General features: G+C 50.7%; 1 protein-coding gene across 1 annotated transcript in view; it reads right to left on the bottom strand.

The window, feature by feature from the left end:
- The window catches only part of LRRC75A (leucine rich repeat containing 75A), a 47,212-nt gene extending 32,570 nt beyond the window's left edge, over positions 1–14,642 (bottom strand). The window contains exon 1 of the mRNA XM_031591743.2: positions 13,302–14,642. Within this exon, the coding sequence (XP_031447603.1) occupies positions 13,302–13,562 (261 nt within the window). The 5' untranslated portion in view covers positions 13,563–14,642. The remainder of the gene's footprint in view (positions 1–13,301) is intronic.
- Positions 14,643–26,118: the final 11,476 nt, after the last annotated feature.

Below are 26,118 nucleotides of genomic sequence, written 5' to 3'. Positions count from 1 at the left end.
AGGCTTAGCATCTCGCCACTTCCCTTTGAGCATCTCAGAAGGCTGACAGTTTTCAGCTAAGATTAAAACACAGAACCAACCAATCTGAGCATTTCTCTCTCCTGGGAGAGCTCACATCTTTCACATGGAGCATCCCCTCCTCCCTCCCCATACGCATTCCTTATGTGCAGATGTCTTTCTCAGCTGCTCCCTAAATCTCTCTGCCACACCAGCACTGTCTCTTCCCACCACATGTAATATTTTAAAGCCACTCAAGGCTGAAACTTGTCCGAGGCCAAACGATGAGCTCATCTGCAATTTAATAACTTAGCACCAGCTCGTGCTGTCAGCAGCAAATCGCAGATTGTGAACTTGGGAGAACACGCCCAGCATCTGGCTCCAATCATAGGGGGTTTTACAGCACGTTTCCTTTCCCCAGAAGATCCTTACCTGGACAGCAGGAGCAGCTTTCAAGTTGTAAGGGTATATGGGTGAAAAAACGGTGGTATCTTGGGGTCCAATGAGACTACAGCTGTCTGGGTTTTGGCTGGAGGGGTGTTTTTCTAGCATACGCCCAAAGACAGGCACAGGGCTGAGATGGTTTGTGGCAGGAGAGGGGATATCTACATCCCTGGTACCCCCATGGGAGGAGATCTCAGTGCCTTGTCCATGCACAACCAACAGCCCTATGCTGATGTCCAGGTTTAGATGCTGGCTGAAAGCACAGCCCTGCTCAGCTCATCCTCCCTACCCTCACCCATGCTCTTCCTACAAAGTCTATGACTTATTTCATGCTTTAGGAGGCCAAGAGAAAGCCAAGATGCCTTCGGTCCCTAGTGATGAAAGTAGGAATTTAACTCCTAAGTGCAGCAGGAAGAAAACAACTCCTTCTTCCAAAGCATCCAGCAAAGGAAAATTCCTGGGCACAGTGACAAAAGGCACCACCAGAACCCGGTTATGTTGGAAATCCAGCAGGCCTGGTCCCCCCTTTTGCAAGCAACCACCAAGAAAGAACCCAAACCAATGCCCAAAACCCAAACTCAGAGCTCACCATCGCTTTCACCAGGCAAACTGGTGAAACTACATGAGCAATGCCATTTTCCCTGTGAAAAAGGAAAAATAAATGCAAGCGAGGCATCTGGGAGCCATAAGCCTCATTTATCTTTCCCTATCTCTGGGCACAACACCTTGCTGTTCCCCTCCTGCTGCCTGCCAGGAACTGCAGCACAGCAATCAGCTCTCAGAGCTCCACAACTCAGCATCGTGGGATGCTCCCTGAGCCACCAGCAGCTATAAGCACTGGAAACCAAGCATGTTTTTCTCTTATTAAACCATCGATCACTGCAAATTGAATCACAATTAGAGGAAAATTCAGCTGGTCCATGCAAGAAGTCGTGAGATAAGGCGTGCTGCTTGGTTGCTGCCTTTATTAACTCAAAGGGAATGCAGTTATCGGGTGCCCAAATGAGGTTACTGTGCAAAACACCGCCCAGAGCTCCTGCTATCACTGCTGCTCATAAATAGCCCCAGAGCTGCTATTTTGGCAAGCACCCCTTCCAACACTGGGCCTTATCTCCACCACGAGTGTAATGAATTGCTGAGCAGAGAGGTTGTATTATAAACAAGCAGTGAGCGTGGAGGAAGAGAAGGATTAATGCTGCATGCAATCCATCTTCCTTGGCAAGTTACGTGGGGGAAATGACAGCATGAGGTGGGCATCAACTGGAGATGGGCATGGGACATGGGCTGCACAAAGGCTGTAGGGCTGTTTTGTAGGGGGAGAATGAATGGGGTCCAGCATCTGCGTCAACCCCATCCACCCCATAACCAACCCCATAGAGAAGGGTGCTGCAAATTTGCTTGTAACCTGCAGGCCTGGTGCAAAACTGGAGTTTAAGTGCGTGGATATTTTCTGCTTAGGAGAACAAATTTTGGTTGGGAACCAGTGATTGCTCATCCAACCTCAAGTGAGGGTACGTTTAGAGAAGAGTCCATGTTTAAGGGAGGAAGTAAACATTCGCCTGGCAGATTGACTCCAATAATAAATAGTGGCAGCTCAACCCCCGTCCAGGAGGCTGCAAGTTTGGAAAAGAGGAGAGACGAATTAATGGGCAGAGATATGATGCCGCCATCCCAATAATAAACAGCTGTGAACAAGAGATTTGCTAAAGAATGTGCCACATTTATTTTAAACTGCGAGGCAAATGTAATTACCCCAGTTGGAGTTTGGCCAGACCACAGCTCACAGACTTTTTCAGGAAAGTGCCTGTGGATACTTAATGAGGATGGATGGCCTCGGTTGCCCATCCCATCTCGGTGTACAGTGGGATCCCAGTTTCCAAAAGCTTAGAAACTTCACTTGGGGAAGGCAACTCCAAATAACTTAAGTCTATAACACAAGGCAGTGGCTGACCTTGTGCAAGACCAGACTTCTCCTCCCTGGCAAAGAGCTCTGAGATCTCAGCTGGAAAACAGAGCTGGAGGACGGGATGCATCTCATCTCCTGCCAGGTGAGGATGCAGCCGCGTCACATCGCCCCGATCTGCTGCCAGCTCGTGTTAAGCTGATGATTCACCCAGTTCCGAGCAGCTGGGCTGAGTCAGCCCCTGGATGTGGCTGTCTCTATCAGTTAGCCGCCAAGAAAAGCCCTTCTAATTAGCTTATCTGAGACAATTCACGCAACCAGAGCAGGAATATCCCACTCATGCTGCTCTCACCTTTGTTTTCCAGCCCAGGAGACGTGCAGCTCAACTCCCAGCTCTTCCATCCAAGAGCAGCCCCAGCTGTTTTGCAGCAGGCCAGTCACCAGTATCAGTGAGGTTTTTGGGTTCCATTAGGTCCCCCCTGTTTTGCTGGAGCTCAAACACCTTCTGTGTTTGGGAGGGGACAAGAGATGCCCTACAGGCACTCAAGACTTTCATTTATGTATGCAGTTGTTGTCCTCATATGCACTGAATACTCACGCATCTTTGTAATAAGTATTTACAGAAAAAGGAAGAGGGTTCCAAGCAGAAGGCAGAGATGACAGATGGGGAGGAATCACTCTCTCCATAACTTCCCCAGTGTGGGCACACAGCTAGTCCTTCCCCACAGAGCAGCATTCACCATTGCATGCCTTACCCATTGGAAATTACAGCACATGCTATGACCAATGAGAGTCGTCCAACCTCAGTAATGATCCATCACACAGCCAGGATGAGTGACTGCTGTCTGTCCGTCCTTCCACCTCTCTGTCTTCCCTAAGGAGCCCCAAACGTCAGCCAGTTTCCTCTGACAATGGGAAAGGGGCAAAAATCTCAATGGTAAGAAAGTTCCCAGAAATTTTGGGGAATCGATGTCAGGGAAAGGATCTGGAGGAGCAGGACCTGGCTGCAGGACACCCCACATGGCAGCAGATGGACAGATACCAGGACAGATGGCCTGCAGCTGAGCCAGATGTTACACAGCTGCTGTCAGGGTTGCCCAGCTGGGACCACAAGGAAGACACTGGGAGAAGCTGGGTTTCCCAGAGCCAAGGTTTGGATCAACCTGCAGGAAAGCCAGCCTCACTTGCCCTGCATTGTCCCCATGTTGTACCCAAAGTCTCCTGCACCTTGCACTGAACCTACAGCATCAATATTACCATGTCACTGGGAACCTATTGGATCTTCTCTAGTGCCCAGAAGAAATCAATCCCTTCCTGCACATATAATAGGGGCTTGCAATCCAATAACAGCTATCTAAAACCTGGTTTCACTTCCAAGCCCTAGGTTGATTACTATTGCATTAGCTTCTGAGGGACATATTGTTACCGTTCAATAAATGTAAGCTGTACTTCAAAGGGACCAAATTTCAGTGGTGGAAGACTATACAAATGCTTTGACAACTGCTCTGGGATCCTCCAAAGCAGTTAGGTGCTAAAACAAACCCCAAAATCTTCCCAGGATCACAGAATCATAGGGGATGGAAGGGACCTCTAGAGATTATCTAGTCCAATGCCATGCATGAGTAGGTTCCCTATCAAACCTATTGATACAGGCTTTATTAAAAATGAGTATTTCTTATTCTTCAACACAGCTCATGCCCAAAGAAGGCTCTTCAAGGGAAGTCATTGAAAGCAATGCTCAGAGAAAGGGACCTGGAATTGAGATCAGACCCCTCTGAGTTCTGAACGTTCTACCCAATGTTCATCCCATCAGGTAGAACAGCAGTGGAGCAAAACAGGCAAATCCCACAGCACCCGGCTCATTTTCTTACCTAGGACAGAGCAACAGGAATAGAATAAATGGTTTCCACAGCTTCTAAGGGCTTGCCAAGGAGGCCAGCGGAGCACACGTAATTAATATGGACAACATGAATTTCAGTTCTTTCATTTGCAAATCCAGCATCATGGTTAATCTCAAGCATGGACAAAGTCCATTAATAAAGCAGATTCTTGTAATGGGATTCAAAGCACCAGCACAATAATATATAACACCCTTGTATGGTGGAATAATCTATGCTTCTCATAACAATCAGAGTAACACTGCTGGGTATTTAAACAGAGACACCCTGAAGATCAGCCCAGGCCACCTAAGGAGCTCAGCAGGATGTGGTGAGGTTGAAACTTCCCAGCAATAAACCCTGATAAACACGAGCACGGAGAGTTGCAGAGCAGAGAGGACAAGCAGGGAGGTCGTTATTTCACACGCAGGGCTGGCACTCCTAACGTCACCACCCAAAAAATATATATATATCGTGCCATCCCATCTTCATGGGAACGACAAGAGGAGGCTTCCCAGATCGCTCAGTGCTGGTGGTGATCCAGAGCTTTGTTTTCACTCCGCCCACGGCCAATGGAAAATTAACAATATATTAATATACATTTCACTTTTCCCAGCTCAGCATGACAGCACCCGGCCCTGGGGCTCCTCTCCTGTGGTTTCTCTCTGCAGCCTGTTGATTCTCCCTAAGAGGACCAACAGCACTGCATGATTTCCCCTTCACACGCATTTCTTGCATTGCTAATTCCTCCTCCCCAAACCTCTTTGGATTTTTCCCTTGGGGTAGGAGCTGCTGTCCCCTTGGGAGGGCACTAAGAAACGTCAAAGTTTCCCCTGATTAAGAAAAAAAAAAAAAAAAAAAAGCAAATATTTCTGCTTTGACAGTCATTTTTAACACGGGCTTTTGGTTCTTGCAGCTCTGTTGCAAATTCCCTTCCACCCAATCACCATTGCTTGGGTGCAAGAAGAGGACCAGAAGGACCCACTCCGCACACGCTCCCTATTGGGAAGGCAAAGCCCTCAGCCTCCACGCCCTGGGCTCTGTTCCCCATAACCTTACACCACCCCAGGAGCAGAAATGCTGGCAGCAAGGGAGAACCTGATCCCATCCTGTCCTGTGGGTGGCTGAGCCATCCTGGGAAACCCAACCAGACCCACAAGATACTGTGGCTGAGGAATATTACCACAGGTGCTAGAACAAAGCCTTCAGCTCCCAACTCCCACCGCATCCCCGGCGGTAGAAGCCGAGAACATTTACTTTCCAACTCCAAAATAGCCAACACTAATAGTTCTGACTGCCAGCTTTTCCTGAAGTTAACAACAAGAGGAAGAAGAACCCGAGAAGCCTTCAGGATATGGGATCAACTCCTTCACAGTGCTTTCCAGAGACAACAGCAGGGCTGAATAAGCGCTGAAACTTGATGCAAGCCGACGAGCTGAGCAGGAGCAGAGCCAGGATGAGCTCATTGCATGGCCCCAGCACTGGCTGAGCCTTCCCTCACTGCTCCCACCAGGACGACCACGACCCTGGGCTGAAACATCTCCATCAGCCATGAACAGCCAATGGTAAATGGGAAGTGACCTCAGCATTAGGTCCACGCTGAGACGTGAGTAACCACCACCAGGGGACCATAAAATGGTTGGGTTGGGAGGGACCTCAATGCACATCCAGCCCACCTCCTGCCTATTTAGGGACACGGTTAGAGAGCATGGTGGTGAAGGGCTGGACTTGGTGATCTTGGAGATCTTTTTCAACCTTGATGATTCTATGACTTGTGTTCTAAGCAACCCACACCCACAGCCAAAGGTCAGGGTCCAAGCAGTTCCCCAGCAGTGCTGCCCCTGTTGATGCTGTCCCCATTGCTGTTGTCCCCAGTGAGAGCATGGAAATCTGCACTCAGTGCCTCTGGCACGCAGGCACGTGGCACAGCAGTGCTTATTTGCTTCAGGAATGCAGGAGCAAAGCACAGGGATAAAAGTCCTCACAGTGCAACCATTGTCCAGAAGCTGGAGGTGAGATTTTGGCTGCTCGCAAGAACGCCCATGTCACATAAATGGCATTTTAATCCTTCATGTCCAATTGCACAGAAGTTTTTGCAGTGCTTTTTAGGATGCTGTAAATGTAAATAAGAAAGATGACAAGCTGCTGGAGGTGGAGAAATCTGCAAGCCCAGTAGTGAGGTGTCACTGCTCCCCTGAAATCAAGGGATGCAAAACCCCCTGGGACTCTCCTGCCCCAGGAGTGTTTAATCCCTTCAGGGTCAATGCAGGTTTCCATAGCTTTGCTCCAGCACCATTGCTGCAGGGAGGTGTGAGTCCTTCTTATAGAACACATTTGATTTACACAGTGCAGAAACACCAAAAGGGATTTAAAAAAAAAAAAAAATGGCTTTCAGGAGAGGAGTTTTGCTTATTTATTTTCTTTGCGTTTGCAGAGAGCAGCGGCTGATGGGCACGAGATGACAGCAATACACACAGAGATTCCTCGCCACGTTTCAGGGCATTAATCTCAGCTGAGCTGCTGCTGTCTGCTGAGTGGGGGAGGGTGCGTGGGTGCAGCTGGGCTGCCCCGAATTCCCTCTGCAGCTACAGGGTGGGAGGGAAAGCAGCCTGCAACCCAGCGAGCAGTGCCACGTAGCAGGACGCTGCAGTGAAAGCAGCCACTGCCTGCAGAGGAGCAGGGAATGACAGCGTTGGGCATTGCATTGACATTGCAATCCCAGGTCAATGCACTCAGGATGTTTAGAGCAATCCTAACATCCAGAGCAACCTCGTATCCTGCAGCACAAGGCAGCCTGGCAGCAGTCAAGTCATCAGCCTCAATCACTCGTGGCACTGAGGGGCATGGTGGGCACGGGTTGGGGTTGGACCAGATCATTTTAATGGTCCTTTCTAACCTTAATGACTCTGTGATCTCACAGCCCAGCAGAGCTGCTATAAGCAGGAGCAGAACACCCAGGGACATTCATCCAACAGGTGCTGGGTCGGGATCTTTTCCAGACCCACTGCAACACGAGCTCTGTGCCATGAGCAATAATTGCAACCTGCTTGGATCACCCAGCCTGGGGATGCTCTGCTCCTAATACTGAACACATTGAAGAGCATTCTGCATTTGGATTATAAACATCGCTTTCAACTGAAGAGAGGATGGAAAACACAGCCCAGCTCCCTGCAATCGAGAGAAGAGAAGGCAATGGCAGCAGGCACAGCACAACACCTGCAGTAAGCCGTGCTCAATGCTCTTAATTCCTCTCCAAAGCTCTCCTGCATGGACAAGCTGTACTAACGCAGCCCTCTGCTCAGTTTACCAGGCAGGCAGGCTGTAATTCTCATTACACGGGTTGGTAATGACCCCCATAACAAGGCAGTGATTTTGTCTGCTGAGATGAGGGTTTCTCTGAAAACAGCCTGAGATGAGAGGCACGCTGACTGGGAAGGCGATGGTGGAAGTGAAAGCTGCAGCAGGTTATAACCCCACTTCTCATAGAGTGCTCTCCAAGCCTCCCAGTTTCCCAAAAGGACCCTTCAACATTTCAATTTGCACCACTCAGAACTGGGAGCCTTGTACCCGTACATACATATATATTTTTACATATATACATATATATATATTTGAGTGAAAATGCCATTTTACTCTAAACCATTCTTTTTAAACAAGCAATTGAAGAGGCTGCCCAGGGAGGTGGAGGGATTACCATCCCTGAAAGAAACAGAGAGATGTGGCACTGAGGGACGTGGTCAGTGAGCATGATGGGGTTGGATGTGAGGACCTGATTGGTCTTTTCCAGCTTGAATGATTCTATGATGGCAAGCCACAGTCAGAGTTTGCCTGAAATACTTATCACACTTTGAGATTTTATCAGGTCAAATCCCATTTAAATGCTAGATTTCTGTGTTTCAATCCCCAGTTTTCACCTCCACGTAACTTGAGTTGCAAACAGAACACAAAAGCCAACAATCAGTCACGTAAACCCCAAATCCACCACTCCTCATCAGAACAATGCTATACACAACCCATCACACAGCTGCCATCTGCCAGCCTGGGGAAGGAAGCATCACATTGCTCCCAGCAGAATACACCAAATACAACCAAACGGGAAAACATCCTCTTGCTTAAAGAATAACCAAACAATCCTCCCCTTAAAACGAGGCCCAGATCCCCAAATCCAACCCCAGCCCACCCCTACCATGCACACTGACCACATCCCTCAGTGCCCCATCCCTATGGCTCTGGAACACCTCCATGGAAGGGGATTTCCCCACCTACCTGGGCAGCTGTGCCACTGCAGCACCTCTCTTTCTGAGCTGTTCCTAATATTCAACCTAAACCTCCCCTGGAAATGCTGACCCAGGGTCTCTACCAGCTGAGTAAGGAGGAGACTTGTCTAGGTTGTGCTCTTCAACACCAGCAGTGAAGAAACATGGGGTTTGCCTGGGTTCTCCTCATATTGTCCTTGCAGCAAACGGAGCCTGCCTGGGTGCACTGCATGTGCATTGCATTAATGCATCCCCCAACGCCCTGATTTCTGTGCACACGCTTCCTGATCTTACTGGAGGCACAGGGAGTTGTGGAACTGAGCCAGCAGTGAGTGCACTGGATCTGCCCTCCCTGCATCTCAGAATCCCACATTTTTCTTAGGACAAGCAGTAAGAGCTCCCTTAGAGGGTTTTAACTAAAGCAGGGCTGTTCAGATGCTGGGCAGACAGCAGGGTGCATCCACCCATATATCCCATAGGGAAAGGGAAGAGAACAGAAGGAACCACGATGGGAAGCAAAGAAGCAGCGAAAGGACAGTGCAAGAGAGCAGCTTGCAGCAGAGCACAGCAAGGAGACCAGAGCTGTCATCATCTGCTGTCAATGCTTCCAGCAACCTAAGGGTTAAAACCAACTGCAGGGAGCACTGTTTTCATCAGCAGCTGGGACCAGAGGAAACCAAGCAGCAGTGTGGAGCTCTGGGGCCTCTCAGGCTCTGTTGCCCAATTTCCACCTCTCTATGTCACAGCCATTGGTGACAGTGTCTCCAGCCCAGTGCTGCCAACTTCCTCCTCCTGGGGCAGAAGTGATGCTGCTGGGGTCTGACAGCATCCCAGGAGCTGTAGGATGGATGGTCCCCAGGCCTGGTACATGGGGACATAGGTAGGCATGGCACATCCAAGTAGGTATATTCAACCAATTGTGGCACCTGTGGGGCTGAAGTCTTGCTTCAAGGCTGGCGTAAAAGTGTTTGGGGCATCTTTAGGGCAGCTGGTTTGAATCTTAGAAGTGAAGGTGCTGAAAATCATCCCCCTTCATCCTGCCAGCACCTAACAATCCTGACCAGTTCATCACACACAGTTATACCACACAGCAGCATCTGCCTCCCTGAAAGGCAATTGGGGAAGGAAATAACCTGGGAACAATCTGACCCACCACAAGAGATCCCAATGCGCTTCTCTGCCAGCTTCCCTCTGCAAGCCAAGAGCAGAGTCCTGAAATGCAACCAAAAAACAGATGGGGAGGGACTAATTAAGTAGAAAAACACCACTTAGAACAACTGACAGTAAACACACAGCTGAAACAGAGCTCTGAAGCCAGCCATGCCCTGCTCCAAGGAAGGCTGCTATCTCCAACCTCAGCATCACTGCCTTCCCCCACCGCACCAAATCCTGTCGAGACCCAAAGCCCCAATGCAGGGGAAGGGCTCAGTGGGCACCAGACCACATTTAGCCCCATCTCATTCCTCCAGACCAAAGCTTTTGGGATCTCTGATCCCTCTCCCCAACCCCTTTGTAACCCACAACCACCGCAGTGCCAGCAAGAATCCACCTCGCAACTCACAAAGCTTTGCCACACCTCGGACCTTGCAATTAGGCTTCCATCCATCTTCTCCCTCCTGATGCTTTTTGGGAACGCTTTGCCCTGTTCTCCCCTTTTTATTTCACTCCCAGCCCCTCTGTGCCCCACACAGGTGATGGCTGAGCCCTGGTGAGCTGAGCCAAAACCAATGGCAAATTCCTCGAGTGAGACGTAATGTGCTGGGAAGTGCCTCACCACTTCGCTTGGGAAAATGATCCGTTTGGCAGCCGAGAGGAGGAAAACATGCTTTGTTTTACAAATCCTCTCCCCAGCAGGAGAGACACTCCCAGAATTTAATATACTGACAGTGCTTGGCTGCTTTAACCACCGAAACCCAAGAGAGCTTCAAAAAAGAGAAAAAGCACAAAGCGATGCTCTGTGTAAGGCAAAAGCCCATCATTTCTCAAAATGGGTGATGGGCACAGCCCTCCACCAGCACAGTTCTCCCACCTGTGTGAGCTGTTGGAGTGAGATGACGGGTGAGAGAGTGGATTCAAGGTTTTCCCAAGTGCTGACACCTCCACTAACCCAGTTTTCACCATCTCCCTGTGGCAATTGCCTGTGGGAAACCAGAGAAGCTCATGGAATGAATGAGGTTGGAAGGGACCTCAAAACCCACCCTGTTCTGATCAGTTTCAGGCTGATCAGAATTCAGTTTCCCCCACCAGCACAGGCTGCCCAGGGCCCCATCCGTGACACTGTGCACCTCCAGGGATGGGGCACCCACAGCTCCAGACTGCAGTGTCAGGGCCTCCCAGTCCTATTGAGTAAAGGATGCCAACGGGTAAATCTAGAAAGGCGCCTTGCAGCAGAGAAACTAGATCCAGCAGAAGGATTATCACCATAAGAAACCAGTGGCCCCATCCCAGTGACTGGGAGGTTCTTGTGGCCATTGCACCCCAAGCGTTGGCCTCACTGCAATGAAAGTGTTCCAATGTATTTCCACTTCTCCCCAGCTGCATTTAACTGCCAAAAGCAAACTATGCGCAGCACAGGAGGAGGGTTTGCAAGAAAACACACATCATCAAAAGAGCGCAGAGAACAGTGCTTTTTGGGGAGGGGATTTTAATTCTGCAGCTTGGGGTTGAGGTAGACCTGCAGGCTCCGAGGAGATGACAGCATTACCAGCACAGAGGAAATAACAAGAGGGATCTCCAGAAAAGAAACCATTAATACATCAGACTGAGCAAAAAGAGCACAGGTTGGCTTAGGTTGGAAGGGACCTCAGAGATCACTTTGCTGTGAGCAAGGTGGCCATAAGCAGGGTTTCACTGCCCTGCCATCGTTGAACCCAATTTTGGGGGGGCTGGCAGGCAGGAGGGGTTCCCACAAGCCTCTTCTTGCAACCCATGGATGGGGCAAGGAGTTGAGTCAAAGCAAACCAAAAATCTGCTGCCTGCCAGCATGCTCATCCCACTCAACCCAAGGATGGAGCACCTCCAGGAGGCAGGGACGCTGCCACCTGCCCCCACGTTAGCAGGCTGAGCTCACTTCAAACCTTGATGAAATCAATTGGAAAGGCTCCCAGTGACCTAAAACAACAGTCTCGATGCAATTGAGAGCACTAAGTCACTCGGTTTGCTGGAAAAACCCCAATTTCACAGCTTCATCAGCATCCCAACACAGCCCACAGCACTGGGATCCATTCAGCGGGGCATCCCACGGCTCTACCTGGAGGCGAGGAATAACGCTGCCTCGTTACAATGTGCTTCAGCTCTATTATAGTATCTAGGACAGAGCGTTCCCTATTTTGACACTCTAAGATCTATTTTATCAGTGGGAGCTCTTCAGAACCGCTCGTGCACAAAGACTGATCTGACTCTAACAGGTTTGTCGCTGCCATTTTTCAATGGATTTCTAGCTAGGGACTCCTTTTTTTTTTTTTTTTTTTTTCCCTAGACAGACAATGGGAAAAACCTGGACCTGAAGCAGAGAGAATATAGAGTAAGCCATGCTATTACACAGGCACAGAGATTATTTCTTGTGAGGGGAGGCAGGTGTGATACGAACACCCTCTAAAATTAGCACCATTTAGAAGGATGAAGCTTTGGCATGGATGAGGTGGTGGAACTTTAGGGCACGGAGCTGCTGTGAAATGGGGTGAGGGCACACTCATCCTAAACCAGCAGTGAGGTTCAGAGCCATTCCCATAAGGGACACAAAAAGAGCTGAAACCATTTGGGTTTCCCAGCTGGGCTGCCCCAAGGCTGGCATTAAGTCATGGATACCACTGGGATGCAGTGAATGGAAATGTGCCTCGGGGTGGGGCAGGTTATGGGGTCAGGGATGTGAGCTTAGTGACGTGGAATAGAAACTGAAGAGAATGGCTTTAGTTTAGAAGGGATCTTAAATACCATCCAGCTCCAACCCTCTGCCATAGGGTCGCCAACCAATAAATCAGGTAATCTAGAACTACTTGCCAAAAAGTTAACAGGATCAGAAAATGGGGTGAAAAAAGCAAAGCACCAACACCAAAACAAGAACCACATGGGACCCTGGAGCAGCTGTGCTTGATGTGGACAAGCTGACACAGAGCAGAGCCACGGGGCTGGGAGCTGCTCCTGATGCCCAGCAAAGAGCGGAGCGCTCCCCAGCTGGTAGAACAGGTTGTTCTGAGCCCTGGGGATCCAGGCAGAGTGAAATGCAGCTCAGACTGCTGTCTGTTTGCATGCAAAAAGTGCAGTTTTTCAAAGCTCAGCATGCCCCAGAGCCCAGCGCTTGGGTCTCGTTATCGCCTTCTATCAGCAGAAATGGTTACACGGTCATTTGCTGGATGCAGCGCACCGCTGCTCTGTTTGCTCAAATCAACTTTCTGTAGTGCTGCTCCTCAGCTGACGCCCAGCTCAAGCAGGATTCCAAGGGGAAAGGTCTCAGGTTCTGAGCAATTCACCCCCTGCTCCCACCAGCCCCAGCCAACGCAAGCAAAACTCCACCGAGCGACGCACTGAAAAGAACGCACTAAAAAAGCCAACTGCCAACTGTTGGCATCGCTAAGCCTGGAAGAAAAGAGCTGATTCTCCAACGCTGCTGGCTCTGATTGCCTCCGAGCTCTGCAGAGCCGCTTCAAACCAGAGAACTTTTGGAAAGTTGGGTGGGAACCTCCCTGAGTGGGCTGTGCTGCATAGCCCAGATCAGCACAAGCAGCAAAGGGAGGAAGAAAAATGCAGCCAGGAGGGCGACCCTAAATCAGCTTCTCCCCATCCCAAGCAGGCAGCCCCCCCCTGGAGAAACCTGTGCATCCTCACCTGCCGCAGGTGCCTCAGCAGCTCGGTGGCCTCCTCCTGCTTGCCCTGCTTCACCAGTCCCAGCATGTCCTGGATCATGCAGATCCTCCGGTGGTATGGGGGGAGGTTGCCTGCCCCCTTCCCAAACTTCTCACCCGATTTCACCACCAGCGAGGCGAGGAAGTCACCCCTTTCCCTGGGGGATGTTTTCTTGCGGTGATGGGCTGGAGGGCTCTCCCTGGTGCTGCCCGGCTGGCAGCCCTTGGTCTGCTTGGTGCCCATGTTGTGCTGATCCCACAGCCTTGGGGCTGCATGCAAAGGTGGGAGCTTGGGGCTGGCCTGCACAGGGTGGGGTAGGAGGGGGAGAGGGGGCACAGAGGGGATGAAGAAGGGGGTTATGAGTGCATAGGGGGTTGCAGAAAGGGATGGAGGGGATGCGCAGAGGGTTTGGGTGCGCAGCAGGATGCAGAAGGGGATGGGGGTGTGCACGAGGGGTCTCGGGGTGCACAAAGGGGGATGAAGAAGGGGTTTGGGAGTGCAAAGAAGGTGGCAGAAGGGGATGTGGGGGTGCACAAAGGGTTTGGGGGAACGCACAAAGGGAATGCAGAAGGGGTTTAAGGACACACAGGGGGATATGGAAGGAGTGTGAAATGCAAAAGGGGTTACAAAAGGGGCTTATGGAGCGCACAAGGGGATGAAGTAGGGGACAAGAGGAGAGCACAAGGGGTTTGGGGAGGGATGCACAAAAGGGAACGAAGATCCAATTTAGGGGGATGCAGAAGGTGTTTAGGGGAAGGCACAAAGGGGGTGAAGAATGGGTTTAAGGAGAAGCAGAGGGAGTCCAGGGAGATACGTAAAGGGGATGAAGAATGGCTTTAAGGGAATGCAGAAGGGGATGCACGAGGAGCTGGGAGGTGCACGAAGGGTTCGGGATTCAGGACGGGGCTCGCAGCCCCGCAGCTCAGCAGGGCGGTGGGTGCCCGGCGGCTGAGCTGCTCCTCTCTTGTAGTCGGAGGAGAGAACGGCGGAGCCCGGCGGTGTGGAACCGCCCCACGTCCCCGCAGCTCCGCTCCATCCCTCCGGCGCGGTGTGAGCGGGGCTCCGAGGGGCTCCTGCCCCGGTACCGGGCGGCGGCGGTGCTCAGCGCTGCGAGGGGGCGGCGGCGGTTCCGTGCGGTTCTCCCCCTCCTCTCGGAGTCTTTCCGTTCTCCTCCTCCCGGCCGCGATGCGGGGCAACTGTTGCACGGGGCTCCCCCCGGGGAAGCGGCTCCGTTCGGGCTGCTGCGGGGGTGCGTGCGGCGGGGAGAGCCGGGGGAGGGCCGGGGGCGGGCACCGAGCACCGAGGCAGGGCTTGCGGAGGAAGCTGGAGCCGGACGGGGCTCTTCCTTCCTCCTCCTCCGCCTCCTCCTCTTCTTCTCGCCCTGCAGAGCTGGGGCTGGCACCGGGGGGGGTTCCTCAGAGGGACCTCCAAAGGGAGGCACAGCTCCAGGGCTGCTCCACTTCCATCACAACCCCCGAAACGCACCCCCGGTATCACCTCCCAGCCCCCCTCCATGCGCTCGCCATGCTCCTGCCAGCAGCTCCCCTCCAATATTCAGTCACTCCTTATCTTCCCTTCTTTTCGGGCACGGATTGTAGCTTCTAGATAAGGACCGCAGCGAACAAGCAACGCTTACCGGCTGCAGCACACGGATGTCTCAAGAAATACCTGGGAGAAACGGGCTTGCATGGCCACAGCAACAGCTTCAGAGCTGCTCCGGGTGCGAGGTGCTGCTTTCCAGCCACAAACTGCACGCAACCACCCCCACGCTGCTGCTGGGCTGGAGCAGTGCTGGAGCTGAGCACACAGCACCTAGGCAAGCAGTGTGGAAGATGCTATGGGGCATCTCGCAGCTGTAGCAGAGGTAAGCCTGCAGCAGCTTTGCATCCTTTCTGCCTCCTTTGCATCCTGTCCACAAACACACACACACACAGTTCGTTATGCTGATGAATAAAGGGCAGCCCTCCTCCACGCCCAAATGGCTGCATAGCTGTGTTAAAACCCCAAAGGCCAACTGCTGTAATTCATTTCCATACCATGAGAAAGGTGCAGAGCCCTGTAGATCTCAATAGGGTTTGGTTCTGTCTTGCAGAGCTGTGCTACACTGCCCTCAATGCCAAACCCAACACTTTCTCATGAGCTGCATCTTTTACTGCTGTCATGAGATAAAAGCTGCTTTTCACTGCTCCAGGCACATAAAGGCAAGCCGTGCAATGAAGCATACAAGATGTACCTGGAGGAGGAGTGGTGCCCATCCCTGCAGACCCTGGGGTCAGGCTGGATGGCTCAGAGCACTGATGGAGCTGTGGGTGTCCCTGTGCATTGCAGGCAGTGGGACCTGGGGGTCCCTTCCAACTCCAACTGTTCTGTGATTCTATGACACAGGTTGTAGAAACCACCAGGTTTTGTTGAACAGTGATTCAGGGGTTCCCATGTTGGAAAACCTACTGAAGGAGCATCACTGCAGACCTGGTGCTGTGTCATGAAGTCAGTGGGATGGGACCACTCAATTTTCCCCACTTACAGTGAAGCTGCTTGGGCCAAAACCCCATGAGAAGCCACAGATTTACAGGCATGGGGATAGCAAGGCTAGGCTTGCTGGAGCCCTGAGCAGCCTGATGTGCTGGGGGGGCACTCAGCCCATAGCAAGGGTTGGATCTGAGGTCCCCCCCAACCCAACCACCCTATGGTTCTCCTGCATCTGGAGCTGCACCCTGGCAGGAGAGGTGGCTTTGCACAGCAACCGTGGTCCAGAGTAAATAAATAAAGCACAACCTTTGCACTTACGACACTCCTGTCAGCAGGGCGGATAGTTTATCTGCTGCTCCTGATCACACTTATTTATAGCACAGAACAAAGCCAGCTAAAAAAAAAAAAAAAAAGCCACCAAGAGCATGGTGTGTTCTCTCATTACACCGACGCAAAGCAGCCACAGAAGAGACCCAGCCTCACCCCACTGCACACAGCAGCAGGCACCATTCCCCATGCACAAATGGAGCACAGCCAGAGCTCAAGCACTGCAACCTGGCTCATCCCTGTGATGTTCACTGGCTGAACCCCTCTCTGCAGCTTCTGGACCAACCAAATGTTCTGCAAAAGTCATTGGATCTGCAGCTTTTCTGACGGTGAGCAGATGTGTGCAAACTGCAAATCAATGACCACAGGAGGAACTGGCTCTTTTTGTGTTCCTTTCTTTTTGACACGGTTCTTACCACTTAATATATATAATATAAGGGATGTGTTAGAAAAATCCACTGCTCTAAACTGAAGTACCTTCAGAACACAAGGGCGCAGAAGGAAACGGTTTCTCCTCTCCCACAGATGTCATATTTAAGAATGTTCTTGCTTTTACATCAAAATGAAAGCAAAACCACTCAAGGCATTATAATAGAGCCAGGACACATTCACAGCCCACCAGCCAGCAGCCCAATGCTATGAGGCAGCCCCCGACCCAGGGACACCCCTCCCTAAGTTGTGCATGCCAACCTCTGCACCCACACACTCAGACTGAGAGGGGAGGGTTTGTTAGGTAGAAAAACCCTTTTTGACCTCAGATCCCAACCAGGGCTCGCATCTTAAATGGGAAAATCCATTCTGCACATGCATGGTGCAAGGTGGGCATTGACATGAAAGAAGGGGACAGACTCTTCATGGGGGGGCTGTTGTAAGAGGAAAAGGGGAAATGGCTTTCAGCTGACAGAGGGGAAGATTTAGGCTGGATGTGAGAAACCTGTTTACAGTGAGGGTGGTGAGACATTGCATAGGATGGTGGTGGTGGTGCCCATCCCTACAGACCCCCAGGGTCAGGATGGAGGGCTGTGAGCACTGATGGAGCTGTGGGTGTCCCTGTGCACTGCAGGCAGTGGGACCAGATGACCTTTGGGGGTGCCTCCAACTCAAACCATTCCATGACAAGGGGGATATTTCTCATGGGATCTCTGAATGAGAGCTTTGCATGAGCTCCCAACCACCACTCCTACGTGCAGCCCATCCCACCACCCAGAACCCCACAGCCTGGCATCAATCCCCTCACCCTGCAGGTCCAGGGGTTTCTTTGCTCTGCTGTTGGTGCTCAAAGAGCTGCACTTCAGAGGGCAGCACGTGGTGTCCTTGCTGGGGATGGGATGGTATGGATTAATTTTAAATGTCACTACCAGAGTTGGGTTAACGCTGCGTGGGGAGGGCTAAGCTGGCTATCTGAAATACTGCTTTCAAGATGGCATTTAAAGGGATCTCAGATTTAATGAGATTTGGTCTCTTACTTAAAAAAGCAGCCATGCTTTCAGCCACCATCAACTCCAGCCAGAGGAGAACCCGACCCAAAGAGCACCTGCAGGGAGAAAGGCCCAGATGAAAACCTGTTTAGAAGAACAAATGTCTACCTGTATCCCAAGCTTTGCTCAGCTGGGGGCTGACAGCAGTGAGACAGCGCTGATGGAACGCAGAGAGATGTAATTGTGGATGAACCTAACTCAGGATAAATGGGGCAATATAATTATAAAGAAACATTACACGTACTCAGAGCGGTTTTTAAGGAGAAATGAAAGAATCTTGCACAGATGCAGTATGTTTCCTCCGGGCAATGGATGAAGTTTTCCCTATACACCCTGAATTCGTTCTCCAGGATTGGTTTCACGTAGAAAAGGCAAACAAAAAAGATGAAAAATACATCCCTGTCTCCATCACCTACAGCAAAGGGAGCACAAAGGCAGCAACATTGGTGCAACCCAGAGGGAAGCCTTCCTCCTCCTCCTCCTCGCTGTCTAAAGGTGCCAAGAGCTGCTCCCCCCATCCTATAAGCCCCACTCCCAGGTGTTTGTTCCCTCCACTGCCACCTCTCTGCGCTCCCACATTTCCCAGGCAAAAATATGTCCATACTCAAACCCTTAACCCCGAGAGAACATAAAAATACTTAAGCTGCCGGAAGCAATACATCTTCCCTTCACGTGATGGCTTGGGCTTTTTTCCACTCCACGATCTGGATGCTGTGTTTATAAAGGCAGAAGACTGTTTACACAGGGTCCAGAAGTTGTTTAGCAAGAGGTCGGAGCTGCCAGCAGGGCTCGCTGGATGTTTGCATGGAGACATCTCACAAACCACCCTCTCCTTTCCCTTTGCAGATAGGCAGGATTGAAACAGCTTGGATGGTTGTCTGCACTTCGGTCCATTGGGAAAAGTATAGCCTCGCTTTGCTGGATAGAAATAAATCAGTGAGCATCTTAATAGAGAATTATCCCTTTGTGCTGGTAAGATTTACTGCCAATTCGATGGGTCAGAAGCCCTGGGCTGCATTCTGGTGTTTTTCCATAAGGTTGCTCCATGCCTGAGCCACGTCACCTCCCTGTCCTCGCAATGGGACACGAGCACATCCCTGTGATGGTGATCTCTTTCATTCCTTCCTAGCTGAGGAAGGTGCCTCAGCACTCTGCTTACACCAGCGCTCATCCCCGTGCTGTTCTCTACTGAGTTGAACCCCCTGAGCCACCCCCATGCTTGTAGGGTGTTTTGGCAAGCTTGAGCTTGAACCTTTCCAAATGCTTCCCAGCACTGCATGGAGACAGATGGTTTGGAGCAGTCGGTCCCATCCATCCCACCAGCCTGAGGTTTCGGATGTGAGGCCATCCGTCACTCCGGGAGCTTCTCCCACTGAGGCCATTGAGCACTGGGTGTGTGGCTCTGGATGACACACTCCATTTATTTACTCCAGGGTGAAAAATCTTCATCACAGTGCTGAGGTGGTTCTGGGGACAACATGGAACCACAAAGCCACCAAAGACTTAACTCACGTTGCACCACAGACAATGCATGCCCAGCCATTCCCAGTTTGGATTGGTGGCTTCAGAGGGCTTCACACACACCACGGGCACCAAACTCATCAAATCTCAGCACCAAAGGCAGCGATGCTGATCACACATTGCCTTCCCAAAGGCATCCAGTGATTATCAGTGGGGCTCAGGCTGCCTTTTGTTCAGAGGACAGACATCACCACCACCACTCAGCCCTGCAGGGAGGGCACAGGAGGGGCTGAGCTCAGCGGCTGTTTGTCAGAAACAAACTGATGCAAATCCTATTTGTGCAAAGCTGCTTAAGTGCTCTCACTGGGAGAGCAGGCTCCTGGCTTGGCGTGGGGCAGGGGTTGGGCAAGCTTGGGGAGAAGGCTTGGGGATGAGCAAGGTTACAGTCCGAAGGTCACATCCCACAAAGGCTGGGAATTTGCAGCTCTCCAGGATTAAAATAATGATAATTTACAAGGTCTAGGCTCAATTACCTGTTTTTCAGTGGTGCCTGAAAGGAAAATGAGTGCAGATGGGAAGGGTGGGTAATAAATAAATCCCCATAATTTCATCTCCCATTTGGACCGTGCGCACCCATTGACCGTCCGTGTCTCCAGTAAGCTGTGCTGCCATCAGGGGCTTTATCTGGGATGAAAAACTATTTTCAGGGCATTTGAGAGAACAGAAAATTTAGGCTTAAACTCACAGTTATGAGCAGCAAAATCCATGGTGCACAGCACAACAGCATCGCCTTGGGTCAACTGCAAAATACAAGTTTGGCCCTCCTCATTTTAACTTTGTTAGAACTATTACATACATATTTATATGTATATAGATACACACACCATTCTGTTTACAGAAGAGCCTGGAACAGCATTTTCAGGCAGTAAAAAGACCCCTGGCTTGGGCTGCACAAAGCTCAAGGTGAAGCTGAGGTCCAACCTGGACACCTCCTCTGCCCATGAACCAGAAGAGATCCATCTCCTGAGAAGGAACAGGTGAAGCTTTTTGTGTTTGCAGCTCAAGCCTCTCAAGCGTGGTGTAGAACTGACCTGAATCCAAAATTTCCTGGCCAGAGTGAGGCTGAAACCACTGTGTGTTTTTTTCCAGCATAGAGTGAAAAGTTGCTATTTCAAAAACAGTTATAAATCAAAGTTTAAGCTTGCTTGTGCAAGGAAAGCTTTCTGATTTTGGAAACACTGTTTTACTTGTTGGCTCTCTGTGACAAAGCAACTCAAAGCAAGTCAGCTGCCACTGACACGATGCCGTGGTTCTCTTTAATAATACATCTCCTTATGCCTTCCTCCCCTGGGAATAAACAACAGCTTGCATCAGGCAACGCAGCAGCAAAATTCAATTTCATTTCATTGAAATAATCAAATGCTTTGGGGTCACTTCGGTAGAACACAGCCATGCAAGTCAGGCTGACCTGATCCAGAGATGCATCCACGCTGTGCTCCTGGCAGACAACACAGCAGTGCTCAAAGTGGGATTTGCAGAGCATCAGAGTTTGCTGCACTCCCTCCCGCTGCAGCAAAGCACCCAGAGGCCTTGCAAGACCAAATCCACGTGTGGTTATACGTGTGTATTTGCAAAACCTCTGCCTCCATCACCCCAGTGCCCTCCATCACCCCAGTGCCCGGTGGACACAGCTCTGATTTCAGCCTTCCCAATGAACCTGCTCTGACCAGCGTTCCCTTTTTCCTCCCTTTCCCATCAGAGTGTGAGAATTTTTGGTAGGATTGAGGATTTTCCCATTTCCAACCCAATGATGAAGCCAAGAGCCTGATGCCCAATCGCCAGCTCAACACAAAGCCAGTAGCTGCTGATCCACCAGCGTGCCAGTAATAAATGATTACATTCCCAGGAAGGTAAGGAGAGTAGAAGCAGCTTAAAATATTCCTTGGGATGTCTAAATAATGCAGCCCAGACAGAAATGAGCATGTTAAAGGAAGATGCCATCATATGCTCACTATATCCCAATGATGTGGGAATGGAAGGAATGCCAGGGAAGCAGCTCAGGTCCTTCAGCTCTGGGAAATCCCAAAAGGAGCAGAAAGTGCTCTTCTAAATGGTTTTGTCTTTTTATTTTCATTTTTTGTGCTTGTTGTTCTGTGCTTTTTTAAGCAACACAAATGGGATTAATATTCCTTGAAGAGGTGGAACAAGACAGGAAGAGCTCAAGCCTGCTGGAGAAGGCAAGAGGAAGAAAAGAAGTGACAGGTTTCTCAAGGAAACATCAGCTCAAGCTGACACAGATGGATAGCCCAACTCCTTGCACATGTAAACAGTGAAAGTTTAGGGCTGGGATTTGATAGACCAAGCTGGGTACACATCTTGCATCCCTTTCCTAGGGGATTTGGGCTCTTTAGCCTCTGGACTTTGCTTCACAGCCATTTTAGAAAGACAAGATCAGTCAAAATCAAAACATAGAGGCCCAGAAGTCTCAGTAAGGAGACGTGAGAGCACAGCTCCATTGAGCACCAGATGGCAGCAGGGCTGACCAAACACAAAGGCCTCTTCCCTACTTAGTCTTCTCAGCCCTAATCTAAAGCCCTTGCATCCTCAGCAAAGAGCTTACTTTCCTCAGTAAGAAGATGAGGCTGTTATATCTTACAGAGCCGCAAGAAAACTTATTTGGAGGATGAGATGAGAGATCCCAAGACCCAACAGTCTCAGGCCTTGCACCAAATATCCCCAGTGTTGCTCCTCTGTCAGTGGGAGCAGATCAATAGATGGCCTGGGGTAGCCTATGCTGAGCAGAAAAGAGGTAAAGCTCTTCAAAGGGATTTCAGGTGACCCTGAGCAGAGCTCAGAGCCCCAGAACAACTATTTTGCCAACGCATGTTGACATTTGGGGCACAGGTGTGCAAGGTATCCTGGTTCCCAAGTTCTAAAACAAACACATGGGGGAAAGCTTTGGGTTTCTTTGCATCGCACTGAAAGCTATTAACAGGGAAAGAGTCCAGATTTCCATACAAAACCTTCAGAAAAAAAAAAATCTGTGCTTGGCCACATAATGAAAAGGGCACATCAGGCATTGGAATGTCAACCCACAGCCACACCAGGCTTCCCCCTGGCCATAAATAGAAGGAAAAACCTCATGAAAGCATCAGAAAACTCCACTGCCAGGCACCTTCTGATCCTCACTATCAAGGCACCAATCATCACAACCAGCCACATCTCCAATGCGAGCACAGGAGTGAGGCCAGCTGCCTGCAGATAAGTTATGAATGGAAGGATGGGTACTAAGGGTCGAGGGAAGGTTACAGGCATGATTCTTGGAAGGCATGAGAAGAAAGATCAAATCAAAGCTAAATGCTGCTGCTCTTCCTCCTGCTATAACCTTTGGTGCAGAAATAATCCAGGAGTGCTTTGAATTCCAGCTGCTCCTGCAGAGAAGGTTTGGAAGTGCCTTATTTGGGATTCAAGCTACAGTGCAGAGCAGGGAGCACCAACAGCTTTCATCCATAGCATATGGGGTACATCAGAGCCTGCCTTTCTTCTCAGCCAGCCAGGGGAATTGTATGAATCTCAAAACCCCCAAGAAACCCTTCCAACTTATAACCACTCATTTATCCAGAACTGATGCAGAGAGATGCGCAACCACCATGAAACAACCACAGAGCCTCACACCAACACTGCTCCACGCTGCTTTTATCCACCCTTCCCCAGCAGGGGCTCTTCCTCTCTTCTCAACCATAGGGCAGAAGGCTTTTATCCCCATTTTGGACTCAAAGCACAAGGCAGACTGGAGCAGGTGTTCTCCAATAGCTGAGCTCAGGGTCTCCATCAGCCTCACCCTTCCCTGAGCTCATGCTGTTGCCAGAACTACAGAGCTGATTCCTTTATGACAAAACCCCAACTGCAGAGATACAACAATGCTTATTCAGAACTGCCTTCTCTTGATGCATCCCTAGCAAAGCATTTCCCAACTAGCATCAGCAGCCTTAAATTCTTCATGAACAGCAGTTAGTCTCACCACGGTTTCCATTGCATGCCATGAATTTTAATAGAAATACACACAAACTGCCATCCCTCAGCACCAAGTGATCAAGAACACGAGGTTTGTACAAGGTGAGAGGTCCTGCTGTTGGCTTTTCTTCCCTTTCTTCTTTGTTGCTGCCTGTTTTTAAACAGTCACAGCAAATTGTTGCAGTGGGTGAGAGCGTGGCGAAACAGTTTGGGAATCACCTGGATGCATCACAGCAGGGCATCCTGCACCAGCATTTCTCAAAACTAGGACAGACCAGAAGAAAAGATTCAAAAAGGAAGCAAAAAAAAGAAAAAAAAGAAAGCCAAACCAGTGCCACCAGCAGCCCTCACTGTTAGCAATGCTCCTACATAAGGAAGGCAAAATGTCCCAAACGTACATCCTGAGCCAACCCAAAGACACTGGAGATCTTAAATGCTCTTTCTACCACTGCTGGAGGGGCTTTGGCAGTAAATAAATCAACTCCTTTGCTTTTCCTGTATGTCAGCCTCTAGAATGGCCCTGTTCAGACACTGTGCTGGTACCACACAAGCGTGCCTTCCCACAGGCAACGGTGATTCACCCTCTGGTTTCAGCACCTCTGGAAGTATGAGAAATTAAATTTCCCCAACGTATCCTCGGCATCTCCTCCCAGAAGGTTAAAACAAACTAATAAGCAGAAACAAACACTTTCCTTGCCAGGAGGAGCAGCAATCTATGCACACACTCAGCACGCTCCTAATGGAGAAGCCTGGCTGACGTGATGGGCTGACAGTTTAACGGAGATCTTCCCATTTCCAGGAATGGGCTTGTCGAAGGTTGCGTTCACTTCAGCAGCTTTCTGCAACAACAAAACCCTCAGATGCCTGTGGTTGGAAGTGACCTATTTTGGATCGACAGAACAATGAACAAAGCACCCTCTCTCTGGCACAGGGAGCCCCACGGAGGAGTGTTTCGCAAAACCTTTTGGCAACAAGGGACCCTCTAGTTTTGCAATCCTTGTTGAGCTTATGGGCAAAGCTGTGCGTCACATGAAATCCTGCTGGGAGAAGCTGGAAGCAGCCAGCATCACCAGGAAGCCCTCGGACAGACAGACAGACAGACAGACCCCAGCAGCAGGATGCTGAGCTCCTCACAGGCTGTCCCAGCACAGACTGGATATTAGAAATGCATTGGCACAGCCGCCCAGGGAGGCAGTGGGATCCCCGACCCACTGGAGGTGTTAAGAACTGTGGGGATGTGGCACTGAGAGATGCGGTCATTGGGCATGCTGGGGTGGGCTGGGGTTGGGATCTGAGATCTCTTTTCCAACCAAAATGATTCTATGATGCAGCAGCTCTCAGGGACATCATGCTTCCAGGGGAGCACCTGCAAGCTGCTCTCAGGAAACGTGGCTAGAAACAGCAGACATGTGTGCTAACCCCAGATTGACATCAAGAACAAAGGCTGATGCTCCCTGCATGTCAACAGAGACCACCCAGCTCTAACCCAGCACAGTTCAGAGATTCCTGTAGATCAGCATAGCACCAGATGGGACCTGGGGCTTGCAGGAGTTCAGTGGAGAACCCAGTCATGGGAGAAGCCCCCTGTGTACACAGCTCTGTCCTCTGGGAGCTCCACCACATCCTCTCCAACTCATCATGTTGTAGAAATCCAGATTTTGTTATCGGGCCACAATGAGTTTAAGCTCAAATTTAGCTTTACCTCCTGCTACAATGCCACCAATGAGTCAAGGGGAAATCCTGGTGCTGCAGTATCTGGCGCGTCGACTCAGGGTTGCATTATTCACTGTTCACACTCAGCCACTCGATTGTCAGCAGATCTGCTCAGATCCCAATTATTCAGCAACAGGGAAAAGCTTCTTGAAGTCTTTTGACTTTCTCAGGGCAGCTGTGCCTGCACTGACATAATGTGCTACCCCAGCAAGGAGGGGCAGTGAACCTGAGCAGTGCTGGGCTTCAAACAGCCCCAAACACTGGGGACACCTTGAAGTCAAACACAGCAGTCTTCTGCCTGCTCTAATCAGCAGCAAGGACCCTGCTGGCCTCCAGCTGCACTCAGGGTTGGAGATGACAACTGCCACTTCTCGTGCCAGGGCTTCGCACTGCACTGCAGTCACTTGTTTGCTCCAGGCATTCACAATCACATCTGGGCAGCCACTTGGTGGGCAGAGCTTTTCTACTGCAAAACTGCTTCAAACAGATCCCATCTGCGTCCCTTCAGAAGAAGCCAATGAGGCATTAACCCTGCAGACAGCTCCAACACCTTGTATGAGCACACGGCCACGACGGGCACTGCTGGGACATCTCCAGTGCTGAAAGCTTCCTGTGTTCCTACAAACCATTTTGTTCATGCACAATAAAACAGCATAAATAATTCCAAGCCGGCTGTGCTCCCAAAGCACGGTGTGCCAGGGTTTGCCTCACTTGCTTTGCTGCCCTCCAACAGCCAGCAGGAGATGTGTGTGTTCAAGCAAGATGCACAGCAGGGGGAGAAAGGAGATTTCCCTGATCCACTACAGCCGAGAAAACACAGACTTAACAGCTAACAGGAGATGAGGAAGAACTCCAATCCTCAAACAAATAAATTAAATGAGGTACCTAATTCCTGTTGCCTTCAGGGCAGATAAGCACAGGAGGCAGATCTTGGTCAAGAGGCATTAACTTCTTGCTGCTAGCAAACGATTGAGTCATCGTCCAGGAAACAGCACCTCCTTCCTCCCTCCTGTATCAGTTCTGAACGTGGTTGACCCCACGCTTGTTAGCCAGCACCAACTCCAGGGATGCCCCAGCATCCCTTTGGGGTCAGGAAGGCTGTGTGTGCAACTAGAACACGCAGGCATCCAGGGGGAAAGATGGCATCACCCGAGCTTCCTCAGAACCCAGGGAACAGCCGCAAACATCGCTTCTCGACTCGATCACAGCCCCGCACCGCGGCTCGCTTCGCCCCTCGCCCGGGTTGCCCCGCCGCCACGCCGGGCCCCGCGGCTCCGTGCCGGGCTCTGCCGCCCCCTGGTGGCGCCGGGCGGGCAGTGCAGGGCCGGAGCTCAACG

This window comes from Phasianus colchicus, chromosome 21 (genome assembly GCF_987193195.1).
Source record: "Phasianus colchicus chromosome 21, bPhaCol1.hap1.1, whole genome shotgun sequence".
Classification (NCBI taxonomy): Eukaryota; Metazoa; Chordata; class Aves; order Galliformes; family Phasianidae; genus Phasianus; species Phasianus colchicus.
The sequence above is the reverse complement of the archived record's forward strand: the minus strand, read 5'-3'. Positions and strand labels throughout refer to the sequence as shown.